At 34.7% G+C, this 19947-nt stretch overlaps 1 protein-coding gene across 1 annotated transcript; it reads left to right on the top strand.

Annotated features, from left to right (window-relative positions):
• The first annotated feature begins 2835 nt into the window (after positions 1 to 2835).
• Positions 2836 to 4053, top strand: LOC134248461 (uncharacterized protein F54H12.2-like). Its single transcript, XM_062730856.1, has one exon. The coding sequence runs from the start codon at positions 2836 to 2838 to the stop codon at positions 4051 to 4053; it is 1218 nt and encodes a 405-aa protein (XP_062586840.1).
• Positions 4054 to 19947: the final 15894 nt, after the last annotated feature.

The raw sequence follows: 19947 nt of genomic DNA, 5'->3' as shown, positions 1-19947 counted from the left end.
TTAGTTATTTTTTTCCTATACACACAACTAAGCGCTCTATATACACTAGGTTTGTGATGATGACGTCACAATCACTGACTTGAATCGCTGCCAAGTATTACCTGTGTAATCAGCTTAAAAAACGTCCCGAAGTCGTACATGAGCAAAAAACGTAGGTCCAACTCATTTTTGCACACGAAAAACACTAAATATATAAAGCGGAGCTTGGAGTACCCTGCGCTCATTGTACCCAATTTTGAAAAAGGAGACTGATCAAGTCAGACGTGTTTCCCCAAAGATGCAGTATCGTTGGTATTGTGAGAGTCCCGTCAGTCAGTTTATGTACATGCAAGGAGGCTGGATGAAAACTAAAATAGAAGCCATCATGGATTTCTTTGAAAATCATCCAGGCTATTCCCTGGAGAATGTGTGGTTGGAAAAAAGAGTGAAAATCCCCTATCCTCTAACAGGATCTAGAGTGAGGGTGAAAATCAACCACCATTATCAGCAATACACATAGGTCTCCTGTACTCATATGAATCGTCTGACACCCATCAACACCATTTAGAATGAAAGTTCATGGTACTCGGACATCGGAGATTGTATGAAATATTATTTCAAGATGGAGAAAAAAGGATTGAGGTTTCCACCTTATTATTGTCCTACAGAGTACGTGTATTGTCGCATCCCCTTTTCCCAGATCAAAGACTCGATGGAAAAGAAAGGACTTGGGATGTTGAACCGAGTGATTGAGGACCGATCAGAAGACGAAGAAGAAGAAATGTAAAAAAAAAATGAATAAAAATGTTTTAAAAAGTGTTGTTATAAATACAAAGGTCACAAGGCCTGGGGTCTCAGTCGTAAACTGAACATGGCCGACAGCAGTGGGTTTTACATGACTTTACCCAGTGATGGGTCCATTGCTTCTTTTCCTAGCAATACGACCGCTCAATTTAAGACCTTATTACCTCAATCCCTGGATTTAACCGACAGTCAATGGGAAGTGGCTCTAACAGAAATGATGTATCCCAATTCATTGAAAAACATCACAGAAGAGGAGGCTTATTTTGACATCCTGATCCCTCAATCTTTTGCTTCCCATATCAAAGACCCAAATGTTTTTTAAATCGGGCAGATTTAAAATGAAAACCATAGACGCGATGCCATCAAGTCAATGTCCTGTACTGATCGATTGGGCCCATACAAAATGGGCTCTACTCATTGATCGAGATAGCAAGATGGAAATGAGGCGAATTCACTTCAGATCCGGGCCTTACATTCACCCCATGGCTTTAACAGAGGAAATATGTGTAGGACTAGAGAGATCATTGAAAAAAATATGGAAAACCCTTGGTCATCCGGATGAAGAAAATTCTATGAAATTAATATATTACCAGACATATGATCGAGTGATGTATCAATTTAATGGAAAAATGCTTTTAAAAATTCGTTTCCCCACATTCCTAGCTTATAAGCTAGGAATGGATAGCAAGAAGGTCATTCTTCAGAACGATACAGAAAACATGACCAAATGGATCAACATTAGTTACTTGGCGAACAATACTGTGGATTTATATAAAAATCTGAAATCTGAAGTCTGTGTATTGCGATCTCATTCAACCCCAGACGGTAGGCTCCAATGCCTTGAAATTATTAAGAGTGGTGCCTTGTACGTTTCATTTGGAGGACTCAAAACAAGCCAAATGGGAACCAAATGGCGAGCGGAATATGTCCCTTTGAATAAAAAACATTTCGATACCATTGAGATTCACATCATGACTCCTTTAGAACAACCCATGCCTTGTTTAACTGGCAAATCCATCGTGAAACTTCATTTCAGAAAAGTATACTGAGATAAGTGTAACGTTATTGTGTTCCATCTTATTGGGCGTGATGGCTCGTCTGGTCTGCTGTCTGTATTGTATTCAGCCCTAAAAAAGGGTATAAAAGGAAGTCCCTGAGGACAGAAAGGTCAGTTAAAAAAGAGACATGAACCATGCAGTATCATCCCGGATTACTGAGACAAAGAGGAAATGGACAGTTTGTCTATCATAAAGGCTTATTACGTAAAAAAGGACACGGTTTTTTAGGATCCCTATTTAAAGTAGCAGCTCCCTTAATCAGCAATCTAGTAGGAGGATTATTAGGAGGGGGTCAACAGCAACCCTCACCTGCTTCCTATTATCCACCCCAAAACTATCAAAGAGGGGAAGGATTTTTCACTGATTTACTGAAAACCGGAGCTAAACACGCCTTGACTGCAGCTGCTAGAACGGGATTAGACGTATTAGAAAAATAAGAGATCTTTAAAAGACGCAGTCAAAACAGTCAAAAGTCAAAACAGTCAAAAAAAAAATACTTCTGGAATGGTGAAACAAAGAATGAATCTAGGAGGTACTAAGAAAAGAAGAAAGAGAATGAAAAAACAGAGAGGATCGGGAATGGGGATGAAAATAACAATTAGAAAAAGAAGAAGAAGACGACAGAGAGGCCGAGGATTTTTTACTGATTTACTGAAAACGGGGGCTAAACACGCCTTAACTGCTGCTGCTAGAACGGGGTTAGACGTATTAGAAAATAAGAGATCTTTAAATGACGCAGTCAAAACTCAAGGAGTACGAGCCCTCAAAAATACTTCGGGAATGGTGAAACAAAGAATGAATCTAGGAGAAACTAAGAACAGAATAAAAAAGACACCTATGTTAGCCCGAGGAGGTCCTAAGAGAAAAAGGAAAACACAAGGAGGAATTCCTAAAAGAAAACGTCCTTTAGATGTGTTTGACTGAGAGAGTATAAATAGACCAGTCCAGTGAACAGAAGGTTCATTTGTGAAAACTTAATCCTAGTAGACACATCATGTTACAGACCGATTCCTGTGCGTGTGGGATGAACAATTTACAATTGTTTGAAGTCCCTCCGACTAATATTGCTTTAGAAGACTCAAAATGGGAAGAATATTACACCATTTCCAGTACTTTACATTCGGAGACGACTCCCATCGAATTTGAAATTAAAGGACAAGGAGATCACTATCTGGATTTATCTCAAACTTATCTTCAAATGGTATGTAAATTTACCAAAGACGATGGAAGTAATCTGACTGGGGCTAACAGCACTTCCAGTCCAGTGAATAATATCTTACATTCCATGTTTACGGAAATCGATGTCAGTCTGAATGGAAAAATAGTGACTCCGGGGACGGATACCTATCCTTACAAAGCTTATCTAAAGAAATTATTGTCTTACCAACCCAGAACTTTAAAGACACAGATGAGAGCCTGTAGTCTGTGGGAAAAAGATACAGCAGGACACATGGACGAAGTGGGGTTAGATGACCATGGTGTAGCTCAAAATAAGACCTTTAATGTAACTCCGGCTGTAAGTAGTGGTCCTGACACGGTGACCATTAACGAACCTATCCTCACAGAGTTACCGGCCAATTCTAAAAACGAAGGATTCCGAAAAAGACACCAATCCATCGATGGGAGTAAGAAAATCATCTTGCTGGATCGTTTACATCTGGATTTGTTTCAACAAGATCGATTTCTGCCCAATGGAGTGGACGTCCGTTTGAGATTTAATCGAGCTACACCCGCTTTCTACATGATGATCAAAGGAGGAAGTACAGGAAAAGTGAAAATATTGAGTATGGTCTTGTGGGTGAGAAAAATCAAACCCACACCAGTCATGATGAATGCCATTAATCAGAGTTTGAATACCCACAGAGCCAAATATCCCTTGAGAAGAGTGGAAGTGAAAACCTTTACCATCCCCACAGGAACTCAGTCTAAGATTACGGATCATCTGTTTCAAGGCCAGATGCCTAAACGTCTCATTTTAGGCTTTGTGGAGAATGCGGCCTTTAACGGAGATCAAACTAAAAATCCCTTTCATTTCCAAAACTTTGGGATCAAGAAATTAGATGTCAGTATCAACGGAGAGACCATGAGTACTCGTTGTTTTGAGCCTAATTTCAACGACAATTTATATCTGAGATCTTATCTCAGTCTGTATCAAGCCCTGGGAAAATTAGGAGATAGACTGGGCTCCGGACATTACCCTAGAAGAGTATAAAAGCGGATACACTCTGTGGGGCTGGGATTTCACTAAAGATCAAGAGGCGCAATCGGATAAATTCCACATCATAGAAACAGGAAATCTGAGAGTGGAAGTGCAGTTTACCAACAATACGGCTACCACCATAAATTGTGTGGTGTATGCAGAATTCGATAACCTATTAGAAATTAACAGAGAGAAATGAGTATTGATTACTAATGAATACGGGACAATTAAGAGAAGTCTTATCCAGAGAATTCAAGAGTTCTTTTAAGGGCGTATATCCTGTAGATTTATTACCGGATCAATTAAGACCTGGAGAAAAAGCCATCGTCGTAAATACGGATCCTCAAGATCGACCTGGAGAACATTGGGTGTGTCTGTATGTGAGCAATCCCGTCGTGGAATATTTCGATTCTTATGGATTTCCTCCCTTACAAAAAGAAATTCAAGACTTTATCCAGCGTCATGCTCACCAATGGATTTATAATCCGTATCGCTATCAAGACTGGACTACCGATGTGTGTGGACAATATTGCGTGTATTATTTACATCAAAGAGACAAGAAAAGAAAGAAAACCGACGAGTGGTTATTCCCCTTTGACCAGAGTACGGCTTTACAAAGGAATAAATACGTGGCTGATTGGTTTAAAAACACTTATCATAAATTACCTGCGGGTCATGGACAAAAGTGTCAATGTTTTTATCAAAATGTATTGTAATTGATTGTTGTTTGTTGTTGTTTGTTATTGATAAAGAATGAAAAAAAATCTATGTGTTATAGTTCTGTATACATAAAGAGTGCAGCTAGTGAGCTCATGAATGAGCGAGATGACGTCACAATGGGGAGAATGGCTGCGTCAAAGTCGTAAACAAAACGTAGCTGGGGAAAATGTAGGAAACAACAAAACGTAGGTAATACATATATTTTAGCACACGACCCTTATCTTCCAAGGGGGTATAAAACAGCGTGTCAAAGACGATCCTCATCAGTTGGGTATTCCGTTTGCTCGTTGCATTTGGTGTTTATCTTTTCCTCCAATTTAGTCAATTTGACTTCCATTATGTTGTTGTTGTTCTTTAAAAACAGAGGTGATTTAAAAAGCAATCATTACATCATGAGTCTTCAGGAGATACAGGGTGATTTACTCATCTGTGAGGTTGAAGCCATTGTTCATCAATGTAATTGTTTGACTGTAAAAGCTCATGGATTGAGTCAAAGTCTGGGGGGAAAATTCCCCCAAGCGAATGTGTATGCAGACCTCTAGGGACTAGAAATTTAGCTTTAGAAGAAGATAGAGGAATTCCAGGAACTATTAGGTTGTTTACCTCACAAACACCTGTGGTCATTTGTTTACTAGCTCAGTGGGATTATGGAAAAGCAAGTCATCGACCTAAAAGAATTTCCACTTATCAGGACACAGAAGAAAACAGAGAGAAATGGTTTCAAACTTGTTTACAAAAAATGGGAAGTTTACCTTACCAGATTTATGCTTTTCCTTACAAGATTGCATGTGGGCTAGAGGAAACTGTTAAAAATGTGTCTGTGTGTTATATGAATTCATTTAAAAAGGGCCTCTGTGTTTTTTTTTCTTTTCCATGTTTATTATTATTATTAAAAAATTTTAAAAAAAATTCTAAGTTATTTGAAAAAAAAAAATAATAATAATAATAATAATTCTAAGTTTTTAAAAAAATATAAATAAGTGACCTGGTGTTAACTTGATACACATAAAACGTTTCTTATTTACCCACTGTATAAGAAGGTATTCTTTTTCTTGAGACACAACGTTTCTTATTTGAATGTATAAGAAGGTATTCTTTTTTCTTAGACATAAATCATTAACATTAATCATACAACACTAACATTTGTAGATAAAAAAAGATCTTAAAGCTTTCTTCAAGCTTTGTTTTGTTTTCACCTCATTGATCTCCAGTGGCAATGTATTCCAATCTTTGATAGCATTATAGAAAAAACATGAAGACTATTTCCCTTTTATTTTTGGCATAATAAAATTCTTATTTGTTGCATTTGTAAGCTGGTGCATTACCATGATATATCTTAAAAACATGATTTAATCTTAATTGTTTAGCTCTATCCTCCACTCTTAACATATTTAGAGAGTTTAAAATATTGTTAGAAATACTCTCTCTAGGACTAAGGTTTAAAATGAACCGTACTACATTGTTCTGGGTTACTTGTAATCTGTGTTTAAGTTGCTTGTTTAATCCACAATACCAAGAAGAACTGGCATAGTCAAAATAACATTGTATCAAGGCAGAACATAGGGTCTTTCTAGACTGTGTACGAAGACAGGATGCATTTCTTTATAAAAGTCTAGCATTAACTTTTTGTATGATACTTATTTGTTTAATACCTGTCAGTACTATCTACAGAAAAATACATTTTTTTTGCATCATCACAGTACAACATTTTTTGAGAAGCTCATTACCAAGAAACAAAAGTGAAAAGGATATGTATGCCATATATCACACATATTTAGAATCAAAACAACTTGACCATGATTTTGTTTCTTTTTTTTCAGGTTTGATTTTGTTTGCTTGCCCATTGTGGATCCAAGATACAAACGTGAATTTATTCATGGACCAGCTAAGAATCGGCCTGGTCCACTTACTAGATCTGATCTCGCTTTATCTGGCCAAGGTTTGAAAATATAGTTTGTTTAGACTTATAATAATGATCTCTCTGTAAAATTATAACTGCTTTTCAAACCCATATTTATAATACCAGCGCCCTTAATGTTTAGGTTCTTTTCAAAATATTGAGGAGGTTGAGGTAGACAGAGAGGTGCATGCTCTTCAATTTCCAGAGGTGAGTCTGAAGCATTAGCTCCAACAGAGAACAACTCTGGAAATTCAAAGAATAGAGGGAGAGGCCGAGTTACAGGCATCTCAGATACCTTCTGTCAGGAGGATGTCTCAGGGGATAGAGCCCTCCTGTGCAGAAATAATCTAAATGCAGTGTAGGACAGAGACCAAGGATAGTTTCTAGGGTTTTAGATTACCCTAGTCCCGTAGGGAATCAGGAGGGCAGGTCTGTTGTCCGACAGGGTAGGTTACATTTAAGGTGCGGATGGGCGCGGATCATGCTATATCAGGTCTTGGGAATGTTGGAAGTGCATCTGGTGTGCCTACCATTCAAGTTGACCAACCGCAGGTTGAGTCAGAGAGTCCTGACCAACTGTGCGGAGCTGACACCTGATGGGCCTACGGCACATCGGGGAGATTTATCAACAGGTGGCCGCAGCTAGGGAAGAAGACATCGCCCTTCTTGTGGGATGAGTTGATGTATGCATGTATTGATTCTGAATAAAAATCTGTTATTGTCTGTATTGTGTTGTTATTTGTTTTCGGAAAATCCAGTTTGAACCGGCTAGGCTTTGACTGTGAAAAAGTGACGTCATAATATGAAAACGTAACGTCATAATCACATTCTTGACTCGCTGCCAAAATCGTAGTAGCAGCGTTGAATCGTAGTAGCAGCGTATAGTCAAAAAGCTATCATGTAAGCGCCCTATTGGACCTATAGGGGATGTGTACTTAGTGGACCCACCAAGCTCCCCCAGGGTGAGGGTTAGGGGGTTAGGGTTAGGGTTAAGGGCTAGGGATAGGGATAAGGTTAGGGTTAGGGGCTAGGGGTTAGGGCTAGGGTTAGGTTTAGGGTTAGGGTTAGGGTTCAGCCAATCAGAATCCAGCATTTTTGATCACGTGATTCTCTCAGCCAATCAGAATGCGGTCCTAGCTAGACCGTTAATACTACTAACAATGACAAGGAAGTTTTGTTTTTTTTTTGTTTTTTTTTTTTTACATCTAAACACAACCAAAGATAGATTCTAATTTCTGATTGGTCAATTCAGCCAATCTTACAAATTCCAGAAACAGAAGCAAGAATTTACACTAAAAATAACGAATAAATCCACCATTTGTGTTAAAAAAAATTCTGATGTGTATGGCTTTTAACTTTACATATCTTGACAAAGATTACCCAAAGGACCAAGCTACTTCACATGCGTTCCAAACTCTCTGGACTCTTTACACAACATACACTTTGTGAGTTATTTTCTATATTCCTTTCAACTCCCATGTATTTAATTTTCTTTGCTAAATTGCCAAGAAATTCTCTTCTTTAAATCAGTCCATACATGCAATGTCTCAATCGGCATCTTCTTCATATTATATAGAGCCCCCCCCCCCCCCCTCTCTCCAGTAAAGGTCATATATGTTCCGTTGCGCCAAAACTCCAATAGGTCACCCCCCTTGTTTCTTTACCTATGCATCTATAAAATGGATACGCTTCACAAAACAATAATAACTTTATCACTCTCCAGCCTCGATAAAAATTAAAGAATTCAGCAAAATAAATCACTTGATCACGGATCTTCCTTTCTGTGTTTAAAAATTGCTACGGCGCTAGCTCACCTATCTTTTTAAAAGATAAACTTGTAAAGAGTTGTACATCATACAGTTATTTTTAAGGAAAATTCTAAGATATTAACAGTGTCCGGGATTGTATCCATTACATGAACTTAAAAAAGTCATTTCCATTTTACGTGAAAACTTTACACAAAGAATACTGCTAATTATAAGAAGTGGAAATTAAAGGACAGTATTCCATTACGCATATACATCCCTGTGAAATGAAAAAAAGTGTAAATGTGTATATCAATGTTTAGATATATACCGGTACCTTTATTAGTGCGTAATCCGAAATACATTTTCATCCATGTCATAACACAATATATCCGTGAATCTAAATTCGAACTTCAAGAAGGGAAAGGCATAGAAACGCCTATTTATTGAATGACCATTACGAACACACTGCGATTAATCATCTGAGTTGTGATTCAGTGTTTCCGTTCTTGTGAAGGATTAATACATCCTCTATATCCTTTAAGTGTGTGTTTTGATGCATGATTGCTTTGCATCAATTTAGAAATTTCCTGCTGAAATTTCGAAATACATGGGGATGAATGTAGGTTTGAGAAATGTATTTTAATTAGAGAAATATTCATCATCAATTAGTATGTCCCCTGCTTGAAAAGCTGGAGGGTATATAGTAATCGGGATGTCCGTCCGTCTGCAAGTCTGTCCGTCTGTCACGCTTTGGGTACCCATCTCTTATCTTCAACTTCTTTCATACAACTGAATGATATTTGATGAGACATATTGCCATTGTGCAACTCTTATTTTACTTCTTGATCCTACACATATTTTGGGTTTACCATAACAAAACATGGACTCTGTCATTATATTCATATAAGAGGCGGGAAGTATATAGTGAGGTCATTGGTCACAGTACCTCTAGTTTACACTGCAATTATGATAGAGTGCATTGACCTCTAATTCTAGAAGGATATTTACGGTTTCACCAAAGGTCAACATGCCGAATAATTTATCTTGACAATAGCTTTGAAACTATGTGGTTTATAAAGTGAAAAACCTTACAAATTATAAATATATCATGATTAACAGGTAGAAAGTATCACTTGATAACAAGTATTTTTTAAAAAATATTTATCGAGAGAAATTGTTTTAAAAACCTGATAATTTTACAAAATATTATAAGTACATTCAACCCATTACTGAAATTCATCATTGCAGAAACACCAAATGTTTATCAATGAAGCAAGTATAGGGCTTCAGTAGTCTTTTCTGGAAAGTTGTTTTCTATCTTTATTTGGTCCTCGTGTTAAGACTTGAGACCGAATTAAAAGTACAATGCGGGTCTTAAAGGAGCTTTGTGTTTATAAGTATCATGCTTTCAATAACAGCCTTTCAGAGATTCATTGATTAACATATATTATTTCTACAATCATTATGATGGTTTTCACTAAAAGTACTATATTAAACAGGTGCATTTTTATATAGATATAACACTTAAGATATGCAAAATTTTTAATATTTTTTTTTCTCAAAAATTTGTTTCTTAATATATTTAATTGCTTTCAAATGAAAGTTTCTATTATGTCTGTTCATCAATAATACATGTATATTTATAAAATGTAAAATTTTGAATTTTATACGTCACAGAGTTTTGGAGCTGCTATTGTATAAATAATATTTTGACTGTGCTAAAAAAGCATTACATAGAGATGCTGAAAGAATAAGGTCTACAAGAATCGTCCTTACATTTAGAGAATTTGCATAGAATGCTAGCGATAAATTATCATAGAATGCGAGCGATATATTGTTCTTTTATTCATAATGAAAACGAGATTATCATAAATAAATTAAGAAAGAAAGACACTTTATTTAGTATCAAATCATAAATCTTCTGCGTATAGGCTCCGCCTACTGAATTAACATAAGGTTCACCAAATAGAACCGTGCATAAAACAAATCTTAAAGTTAACAAAGCAGACTGTTCCGTTCACAAAACGAAACGAACCGTGCACAAAACGAAACGTACCGTTCACAAAGCGTACCGTACGATAATATGTTAAATGAAAATTATTTTAATAAAAAACCAATAGAAATATATAACTTTTTTTCACTTGAAAATGTGCAGACACATAAATCATAATATGGTTAAACAGAGGAAATTCGGACTTATTTCTTTGATTATTCCTTTTTGTCAAAATAAATGACAATGAATAGGTACCATGTATTTTTAAACATCAATTTGTAAATACTGGTTTTATGTTTGTTAAAGCTCATGAATTTTATTAAATAATTAAATGCTTTAATATAAAGCAATTCAAAAATATGAATAAAACCATTCCAGAAAATATATCTCTATAATTTGATGATTGACCTCTTTTAATATTAATACCATTTGAATAAGTGCAACAAAAGTAACCTGGAGTTATAAATAATAAAGAGTTCTTTTCATGCAGATTATTGTAATATTCGATTAAAAATAGAAATGTAACAGAGGAAATTCAGACTGTGAGAATCTATGGTGAAAAGTCTAATCGTTTATTTATATGAAGCAATATAAAGCACCGCTGTTCCGTTCCTATAATATTATATCCCAAGAGATCATCACGTGCCATATTTATCGTGGAAGACTGTTTAGCTTTTTTATTATTTTGTTAGAATCATTTACAGTCATTCATACCAACAAATCTAAAATCTGGTGAGTTTTTGTTTTAAATTTGATAGTGTAGTCAAGAAGAGATTAAACATTGTCCAGATTCAATGTTTGATGATTATTAGACCATTTGGGCTGAGGGTTAAAGAAAACTAATATATACAACGTTAACATGTCATCCAATTACTGGATAGATTATCAGACTGGTCAAAATTCACATTAATCACGTTAATAAAGAAACGGATATATCTTAGCATATTATTACAAGACCCGGTTAAGTTAAATAAAGGTAAAATTCTCCCCATTTCATTTATTGTGATGATTATGTTTTCGATATATATGGGAATAGGTGAGCGGAAGGGCAAACATCACACTTGCTTATTGTCGAAACAAAACCAGGTCTATCAGAAACGATCTAATAATTTATGGGTTCAGGCTCTTACCATACACATCTATAAATTCCATATTTTATTTTCAGTTTGTAATTTAATAATGTCGGTTTTCCTATTTAATAATTTCGTTTTCCTTTATATTAGAAATGACTCTAATTGTTGGCCAATTTATTCGATATAACCTGGTTTGGGTCAGTTTACGCTTTTTTATAATCCGCTTCGCGGATTTTAAAGCAAACTGACCAATCCAGGTTATACTCGAATAATTTGGCCAACAATTATAGTCATTCCTTATAATTTAATTTTAAAATAAATTATTAACTGTGGATGTAAAATTGTGCTGCTTTTTATGAGTTCAAATTTGCCGCTCAATAATACATCCTTAGTAACGGAAGTGGTGGGGAACAAGGAGAGGTAATAACTGATAAATAGATTTAGCAGCCATGATCTTTGTTTACATGAGGTACTATCGAGCTACTGTTTGAAGTTAAAGTTTCATTAAATCTGGATTTTTTTTCATGAATTCCAAGGACTGGAAATGAGGGGATTGCATGGATATATATAATTCAGCTGGTTGTCATTTAATTATTTCGTTTTGCTTTTATTTCATAATTATGGCTGCATTGATTTTCCAAATTCTCACCAATTTCTATACTGTAGAGATCCATGGAAGCTGTCAGCATGCCATAGATATGACCAATCTGTTCATGGGATCAGATTGACTAGACTATTCAATTCAGATCGGAAATCTATCACATTTAAGCAAAAGGAATTTGGAATTGTGTAAAGAGAATGTGCAAGAGTATGTGTAGGATTTCTTGAAAAATGAAAAAAAAATCAATTAACATTTTGATATCAGATTACAGTAATCAATCCATAAGAAAACGTTACGTTTTTTCCAAAGTGGTGAAAGAACTGCAGAAATGTTAAACTGTTCATGTCATCGTAAAAATAAAACATGTGCGAAATCAAATAAATGAACGTGAGCGAGGCATATATACTCAAGATCACCTAAACAGTATCTAATCAGAAACTTTTAAAGTATCATTTTTAAAAGAATCTTAGATATGCCTTTTTCTCATTCATCATTAACATTCCTCTTGATTATTATATTATCATGCAGCTATATATATCACATCACCTGCATAGGGAGTATATATATCTCTATTGATTCGATACGCAAGAGCATGCTCTACGTATGAAAAATTTCTAAAACGAGGTAAATTAATGACAAATAAGTTGATGAAACAAGAATATCAACAGTCTCGTTGAAAGTCATCATTTCGTAAGTTCTATAGTCGATACAATGATCTTGTCAGCAAATACAATTTCTCATCTAGTCAAATGCTGACTGACGTTTTTCAAACTAATTGTTAGTCTATTAGTTATACCCTGAATTGACGATGGATTTTCCCGTTATTTCCTGATCATGACAAGGAGCACACGGCTGGTGTGACCCGTCAGCAGGGGATGCTCACTCTTCCATGGCACCTGATCCCACCTCTGGTGTTTCGGACGTCCGCGTTTGCTCTGCTCCTATTTTGTATTGTTTTATGGACTTTGAGATTGAAATACAGTTCGTTATCTCCATATCTTTCTTTTATGCATATATTTTGGAAGCAATCAAATTTTAAAAATAATAAATTAAAATCAATTAAAATTTCATTCATTTATACGTTCTGACATTAATTTATAAAGAAATGATTTGATAAAGATATTGATAAAAGAATTACATGTAATTTGTTATAAAACATTCTAATTGTGTACACAAGTACTCTGAAGTTTACATCAAAAAGATACTTGAATTTCTGATTGACAATATCTATGTGGCTTTTAGAATCCAGGTATTGCAACGCATTTAGATATATCGACGACGTATTGACAACGGTAATTTTTATACTTATGTTGAAACGATCAGCTTTAAATTAAAGATACCACAGAGTCTGACACATTTCATACTTGTATATATTTTACCTGAAAAGACGTTAATGGAAATCTAACAAGAAGGATATGGAGATAACGAAGAGTATTCAATCTCAAAGTCCATAAAAGAAAACAAAATAAGAGCAGAGCAAACACGGACCCCCGAAACATCAGAGGTGGGATCAGATGCCATGGAGGAGTGAACAAAGCTCTATATATGATAAACGGGATGACTTTAATTTTATAATCGTCAACTCCCATTACTAATGCAGCAATATACCTTCATCACCTGTATACGGAGATAATATATCTCAGCTGATTCGATAAGCAAGTGCATGCTCTATGTATAACTTATAAATATTTGAAATATTTTAAAGTTGAATAATTCATTAATAATGTATTATGAAACAATTTTATTCTTGCTTGGTGTATTATTTAAAAAATGTCATTAACTTAGATGCGCCAAGCGGGACCACCATCATACTTTCTTTTGTGCTATTTCGGGACTGTTAATCGAAAATGAAAGCAGTCTTTTGATTAATTTTACGATAATTACTATTCGATTGAAATACGAATAAAATTTACGGACATTACCTTATACCCAGGATATTTCTAGAAGAGTATGTAAAAACTCTGGTGCAGGTAAGGAGATATATGTACAGTATATTTTGTTAAGGCTGAAAATCAGGGATTGCAGTGAAGTTCATAGACAGCTATATCTAAAATTGTAAAATAAAACTATGAACCTGTATGGAATCAAATGATTTGAACCTAGAAACTAGGTTTGTACGTTAGATTTTTTAATTCGTGATAAGAGCTTTATAGAATCAAAAGTTACAGAAGGATTTTGCAAGGTCATGAACAGAGCTACACATGTAGGAATCAAGATTATCAGTAAAATATTTTTAGTTTATTCAGGGCAACTGATCCCACCTCTGATGCTTCGGATGCTCCTATCCTCCTATTTTGTATTGTTTTATGGACTTTGATATAGAATACTGTTTGTTATCTCCATATCCTTCTTTATCAGAAGAACTAATAAAGATTGAAGAGTAACATAAAAAGTTTTGTTTGTCAGAACATGGGTAGATTTTTGTCTGTTTGTCTGTTTCTTGTTTAACATTCACTCAGATGGAGGTGATGCTACTAGCCGGTTGAAGGCTGAAAATTTATATCTTTACTTGGCGATCAGGGTCATCAAGCAGTGAGGAATCTGTTTTCTGCCAACACCTACTGCGACACGGGACCCGAACCTCGGTTTACACGGTCTCATCCGACGGATTCCGACATATCAATAGGTCTCCCGTCCGGTAATGGATTCGATCTCATGACGTAAGGATTGGTTTATTTAACAGACAATTTAACCACTGCGCTTGATGAAAAGAGCTATGGAGTAACATGGATTTTTTGAAAGTTAAGAGGTAGTGCTAGGAAACAGGAGTAATAATATTATTTGAAACTTCATGTTCATCGCTAGAAATTTGGTCCCAGGATCATGAAACTGACTAAGACTTAAGTCAAACTTTTATTTCCCTTTAAAATGTTAACTAATAATTGAATTACTCTCTAAATTTGCAGATAACAACACTTTTGGAAAATAATGTGGAAAATATGATTTTGGGGTACATGACTTAACAACATTTAAATACAACATAAAGATTCTGACTTTAGCTTAAGATGTTTCATGATCCCAGGGCCAGAAGTAACAGTGTATTTTGTGATAATTAAAGATAGGAGTCAGGATTTACAGAGGATTATTAAAATTAATAAGCAGAAGTACGAATCAGGAGTTACAGTAGATATTGTAAGCTAATAAGAAGAGTTAAGAATTTGGAGTTACAATGATTTTTAAAAGTTTATAAAGAGAGTCAGGAATCAAAAGTTACAATGAATTTTGTAAAAGTTAGGAGGGGGTCCGTTTTACAAAAGAACTTACGACTAAGACCAAAAACTTCTTATGAATGTAAAATTAAAAAAAATAATTCTCTTTGAAATGATTTGTGTAAAAATATTTAACCGTATTTCTTTTAAAGAGATTAAAATAATGTTTGATATTATGTTTATTAAAAGGTTATATGAACAATTAAATTTAATTTGGTCTTATATAGTCGTAATTAAGTCCCTTTGTAAAACGGGCCCCTGAAGTAACAGAAGATTTCGTGAGTTTATAAAATATTAAAATTAAACACATCGGATACGTTTTCAAAAAAAATGTATGAAGCTATCAAAAAAATGAACGAAATAATTTTACGAATGTTTAATGTTTAAATATCATTCAATCAATCTATTGTCTTGATGTATTTATAGGTAAATAGTCAAGGAAGATCTGATCATTCAACACGTAAAATGTATAGACGAATAGTATTCGAGATCAAAAGTCGATTAAACATCATTTCTTATAAAAACACTTTACAATAAACATGTTACTCCAACTTCCTTATTTAATTAGCAGGATATCGAGTTCATGTCTCCAAGTTGATGTGAATCGTAAGAACGTACGAAAATTTCTTAAACGATTAATTTATGTTGTTTTATGTCTTATTCAAGAAATTTTTACTCACATAAATACGTCACATCGCGGTGAAGGGCTTATCTTCTAAGATTAAAATCGTATCCATTCACCCATGGCTATACATCATTGAGGGGTTTTTATTGTTCTAATGCCATCCGTGACAAAAAGGCCTCGATTTGAAAAAAATCTTTTCCGAAAGACACGCCACTTTCACTGTTAAAGTGCCGAGCGATTTCGGAAGAACAGTTTCTACCTATTCTTTATCGACGAAAATTAGTCGTGGCCATGAATCAATTTCACGGCTTTCCGATCAAGAAGCGAGCGCTTTACCAATTGAGCTACCGTGGCGGCTCACCGTTTTGACAATTTTACAGTCGTGACAATGACCTTGTCAGCAAATGCCACTTACAATACGTTGAATGCTATATATCATATACCTAATGGTGTATCAGCCCTGATACAGGCGTTTTTGGACTAGGCGAGACAGCACCTCAGAAATAGGGCTGTCTCGCCCTCAGGGCTGAGATATCTCTGTCTCGGCCCGTTGTCAAGGGGCTGTCTCGCTCTCAATTACAAATCATTTCTGTTTAATTTGTGTGAATTAAGAGTAAAATTCATGTTCAGGTATTAAAGAGAAACATTAGATATCGGAAAAAATTAACCAGCATCTTTAGAAAAATATTTATTTATATTCAAATTTTGAGAAAATTGTTTTTAAAAAGTGCGCGAAATGATAGCACTTGTGACGTATGAGAGGTAACTCATGCTTACTTCTAGGACAGCAAAAAATCGTGTTTAGAAAAAAATGGACGTTTATTTGCTTTGACAGTAAGACAATTCAATTTTTTCATTTAATGTGCCATTTTTTTTATTTAATATATCTCGTAAACAAAACAAACAGTTACTATAAAATCTCGGACTTATAAAATTTTACCGATTCGTTGAAGAAGTTGTATCCCGGTTCGATCCAAAGTTAAAGTATAATATCAAAAGGTTTGGGACGTTTTTAATCTTTGTTATCTAATGTGCTTCGAACTGAAATGCTTCAAAACACTAGGACAATTCTTTTTAATGATCAGACCATGCAAATCTTTCTTGAAAATGATTATTCACCGTGAAGCAACATCTCTGGAACATCTAAATAAAGAAAGATAACTCTAACACTACTGTTTTAATCTCGTCCCTGGTATCAGACCTTGGATGGTCTCGGCCCGCGCCCCCGTGCATGGGCCGATACCAACCGCTCGGGCTGATACCAGGGTCAAAATCAAAACAGCAGTGTGATATTCTATATGACTGACATTTTAGACCACTTCTTACACATTGCATTGCCTACGAGTTTTTTTTTCACCATCCTGACAATGATCATATGGTAGAAAATACTCTCTCTTTTATGGCACCTTATCCCACCTCTGATGTTTTTACATATCCTCGTCTGCTTTATCTCTGACTATTGTATTGTAAATATATGCAATTTTAAGCTTGTTGTGGTTTGTTGTATCATTATATCTTTCAGTAGATTTGTAAAAAATTCTGGTGTTTACAAATTCAACAAAGATGTACCTTTTCTGCGTTCTACGAAATTTCAAAGGAATGGTAAAAGAAGTTTGTATGCTAAAACAAATCACTAGATTGTGAATATTCTTTGCGCATTGTGTGGTGAGAAAGTGATACGCCTACCATAGGCGTCGGAAGCAAATTGAAAGTAGGGGGGGGGCTAATTGAAAGTGGGTGGGGAGAGGGGCTAAACCAACCAAAAAAGGTAAACCCCAATTTTCAATGCCTGAATTATGTATATATTTGCAAAAAATGTGGGGGCTAAGCCCCCCCCCCCCTCTAGCCCCCCTCCCCGGTTCCGACGCCTATGCCTACTTAATTTCTTGTCTACATCAATGTTTTGAAAAAATACTTTACACTGATTAAAAACATATTTCCAACAGGACGACTTAAGGATATCCGATCCTCAGCCAGGAAAGATAAATCCAAAAATCAATATTTAATTTGAAATGCATCAAAATGAAGCTTGAAAATGTTTTTTTTTTCCTGCAACGATTTTCATTTTATTCATCTTTACAAGATTTAATGTTTTTGGAAGTCCTAGAAAAGGTCTTGTAAAAGTTGACATTTGTACCCTATAACAGGGGAAAAGATATAGTTTTAGAGAATTAAGATTTTCTTGAATTCATGCTTAGATACCAATGCTTATTAACATGATATGAAATAAATAGTGATTTGTGGTGTTTTTGCAATGATAGCAAAATCTTTTACATTATGTACTATGGAATATATGACAGAAATAGAAGAAAAAATACCAAATAAGTATAAAAATCATGACAATTTCTCTGAATGCCTCGATACCTATTGTTTTACAACCTTAAATATAATTGTTGATCAATTTGCATTGCAGATATTCCAATTCGCTTTTTCTGCAAAAATATAGGAGATTTGGCAACTTTCCCTATATAATATGATTAACTTTAATCTTTAACTTTAAAGAAATACGGTGGACAAATTTTCATAACTTCGTGGATTCAGAGATACTTTTATGAGTATTTTTGATTACTTAACCACAGGTACTTGGGTCGTGGTTTATAAATATTTATAATGTACCTTATTGATATGTAAAAAAGTAAAGGTATGCAGGCTCCGTAATGGCGTCTGCTCAACTCGCTTGTTTACGTGGCTTGTTCTCGTTAAAAAACGCTGCACCTACCAATATTTCTGCACCGGACGCCTCAGAACATTGATTAATAATTGTAAATATCCTCACATCTTGCAAATAGTTCCTAAAAGGTGATTTTTAAACAATTTTTCAAACTTTTCGTTAACGTGCCCGGAACTAAGTGCAAATACTAAAACCCGAATCAAAACCACGAATTCCGGCCATTCAGACACTCCAAATTTCTAGAGGCATTCCGAGAAATTTAAATATAACTTGAAATTTCCACCAGAACTATTTATAATTTTCTCGGAATGCCTCTAGGATTTTGGAGTGTTTGAATGGCCGGAATTCGTGGTTTTGATTCGGGTTTTAGTATTTGCACTTAGTTCCGGGCACGTTAACGAAAAGTTTGAAAAATTGTTTAAAAATCACCTTTTAGGAATTATTTGCAAGATGTGAGGATATTTACAATTAGTAATCAATGTTCTGAGGCGTCCCGTGCAGATCGGTAGGTGCAGCGTTTTTTTGTAAACAAGCGAGTTGAGCAGATGCCATTATGGAGCCTGCATACCTTTACTTTTTTTTACATATCAATAAGGTACATTATACATATTTATAAACCACGATTGTGTACTTAACTGCTAATTTTATAAACCTGAAGATCGGACACCTTAAGGTCAAATCTCGAGCTTGAAATTAAAAAAATCTTCAAATGTGGAATAATTAATCTTCATTCATTCCATGTCATTTCTTTGAGAAAATTCTGAGAGGAAAACTTCCCCCAATGTAAATTATCAGTACAATAACTAATTTACGTATAGATAAATACCAAAAGTGTAAGCATAGTTCACATACCTTATTTCCCGTTTTTTGTGTCAAATGCGTAACCGTCTTTGGATGCAATTTAAGTGAAGTAGAGTGAAGCTTGTTGTTATAATGCAAGAAGCTGTGAACTCGTGAAATGATGTTTTTTAAATTCTTTATTTAATGACCTATTTTTTGGACGGGTGATATTCACTAAATCTATAAGAAACCCCAGGATTTAAATCTTGAGAAATACACATATTTTTTAACTGAGATTTGTTATTTTTAGAGGAAGGTGTCTTTAATGAAACTGTATTTTTTAAAAACAAAAACTTAATTGCCCAATTTTGTCATACAAGAGCTATGGTAGTATAGATAAACCCATTAAAATTCGGTACGTTTAAAAGGTCTAATTTAAAATATTTCTGTATTTTTTCTATATTCTATATATACTATATATTTGTTCTATATGTATATATTAACAATTTTAGGAATTTTTTTAAGATTCTCAAAAAATGTTTCAATCTAGGTTTATAATAAAAGGAATTATCATCACATATTTTAC

Source organism: Saccostrea cucullata, unplaced genomic scaffold, assembly GCF_032062105.1.
Source record: "Saccostrea cucullata isolate Sc308-1 unplaced genomic scaffold, CSIRO_AGI_Scuc_v1 ctg3539, whole genome shotgun sequence".
NCBI classification, from domain to species: domain Eukaryota; kingdom Metazoa; phylum Mollusca; class Bivalvia; order Ostreida; family Ostreidae; genus Saccostrea; species Saccostrea cuccullata.
Note: the sequence above shows the minus strand (reverse complement) of the source record. Positions and strands in the feature narration are given on the sequence as shown.

Bases quoted from the DNA above. Each gene is read 5' to 3' on its own strand.
- LOC134248461 (XM_062730856.1), top strand. From the start codon at position 2,836: ATGTTACAGACCGATTCCTGTGCGTGTGGGATGAACAATTTACAATTG.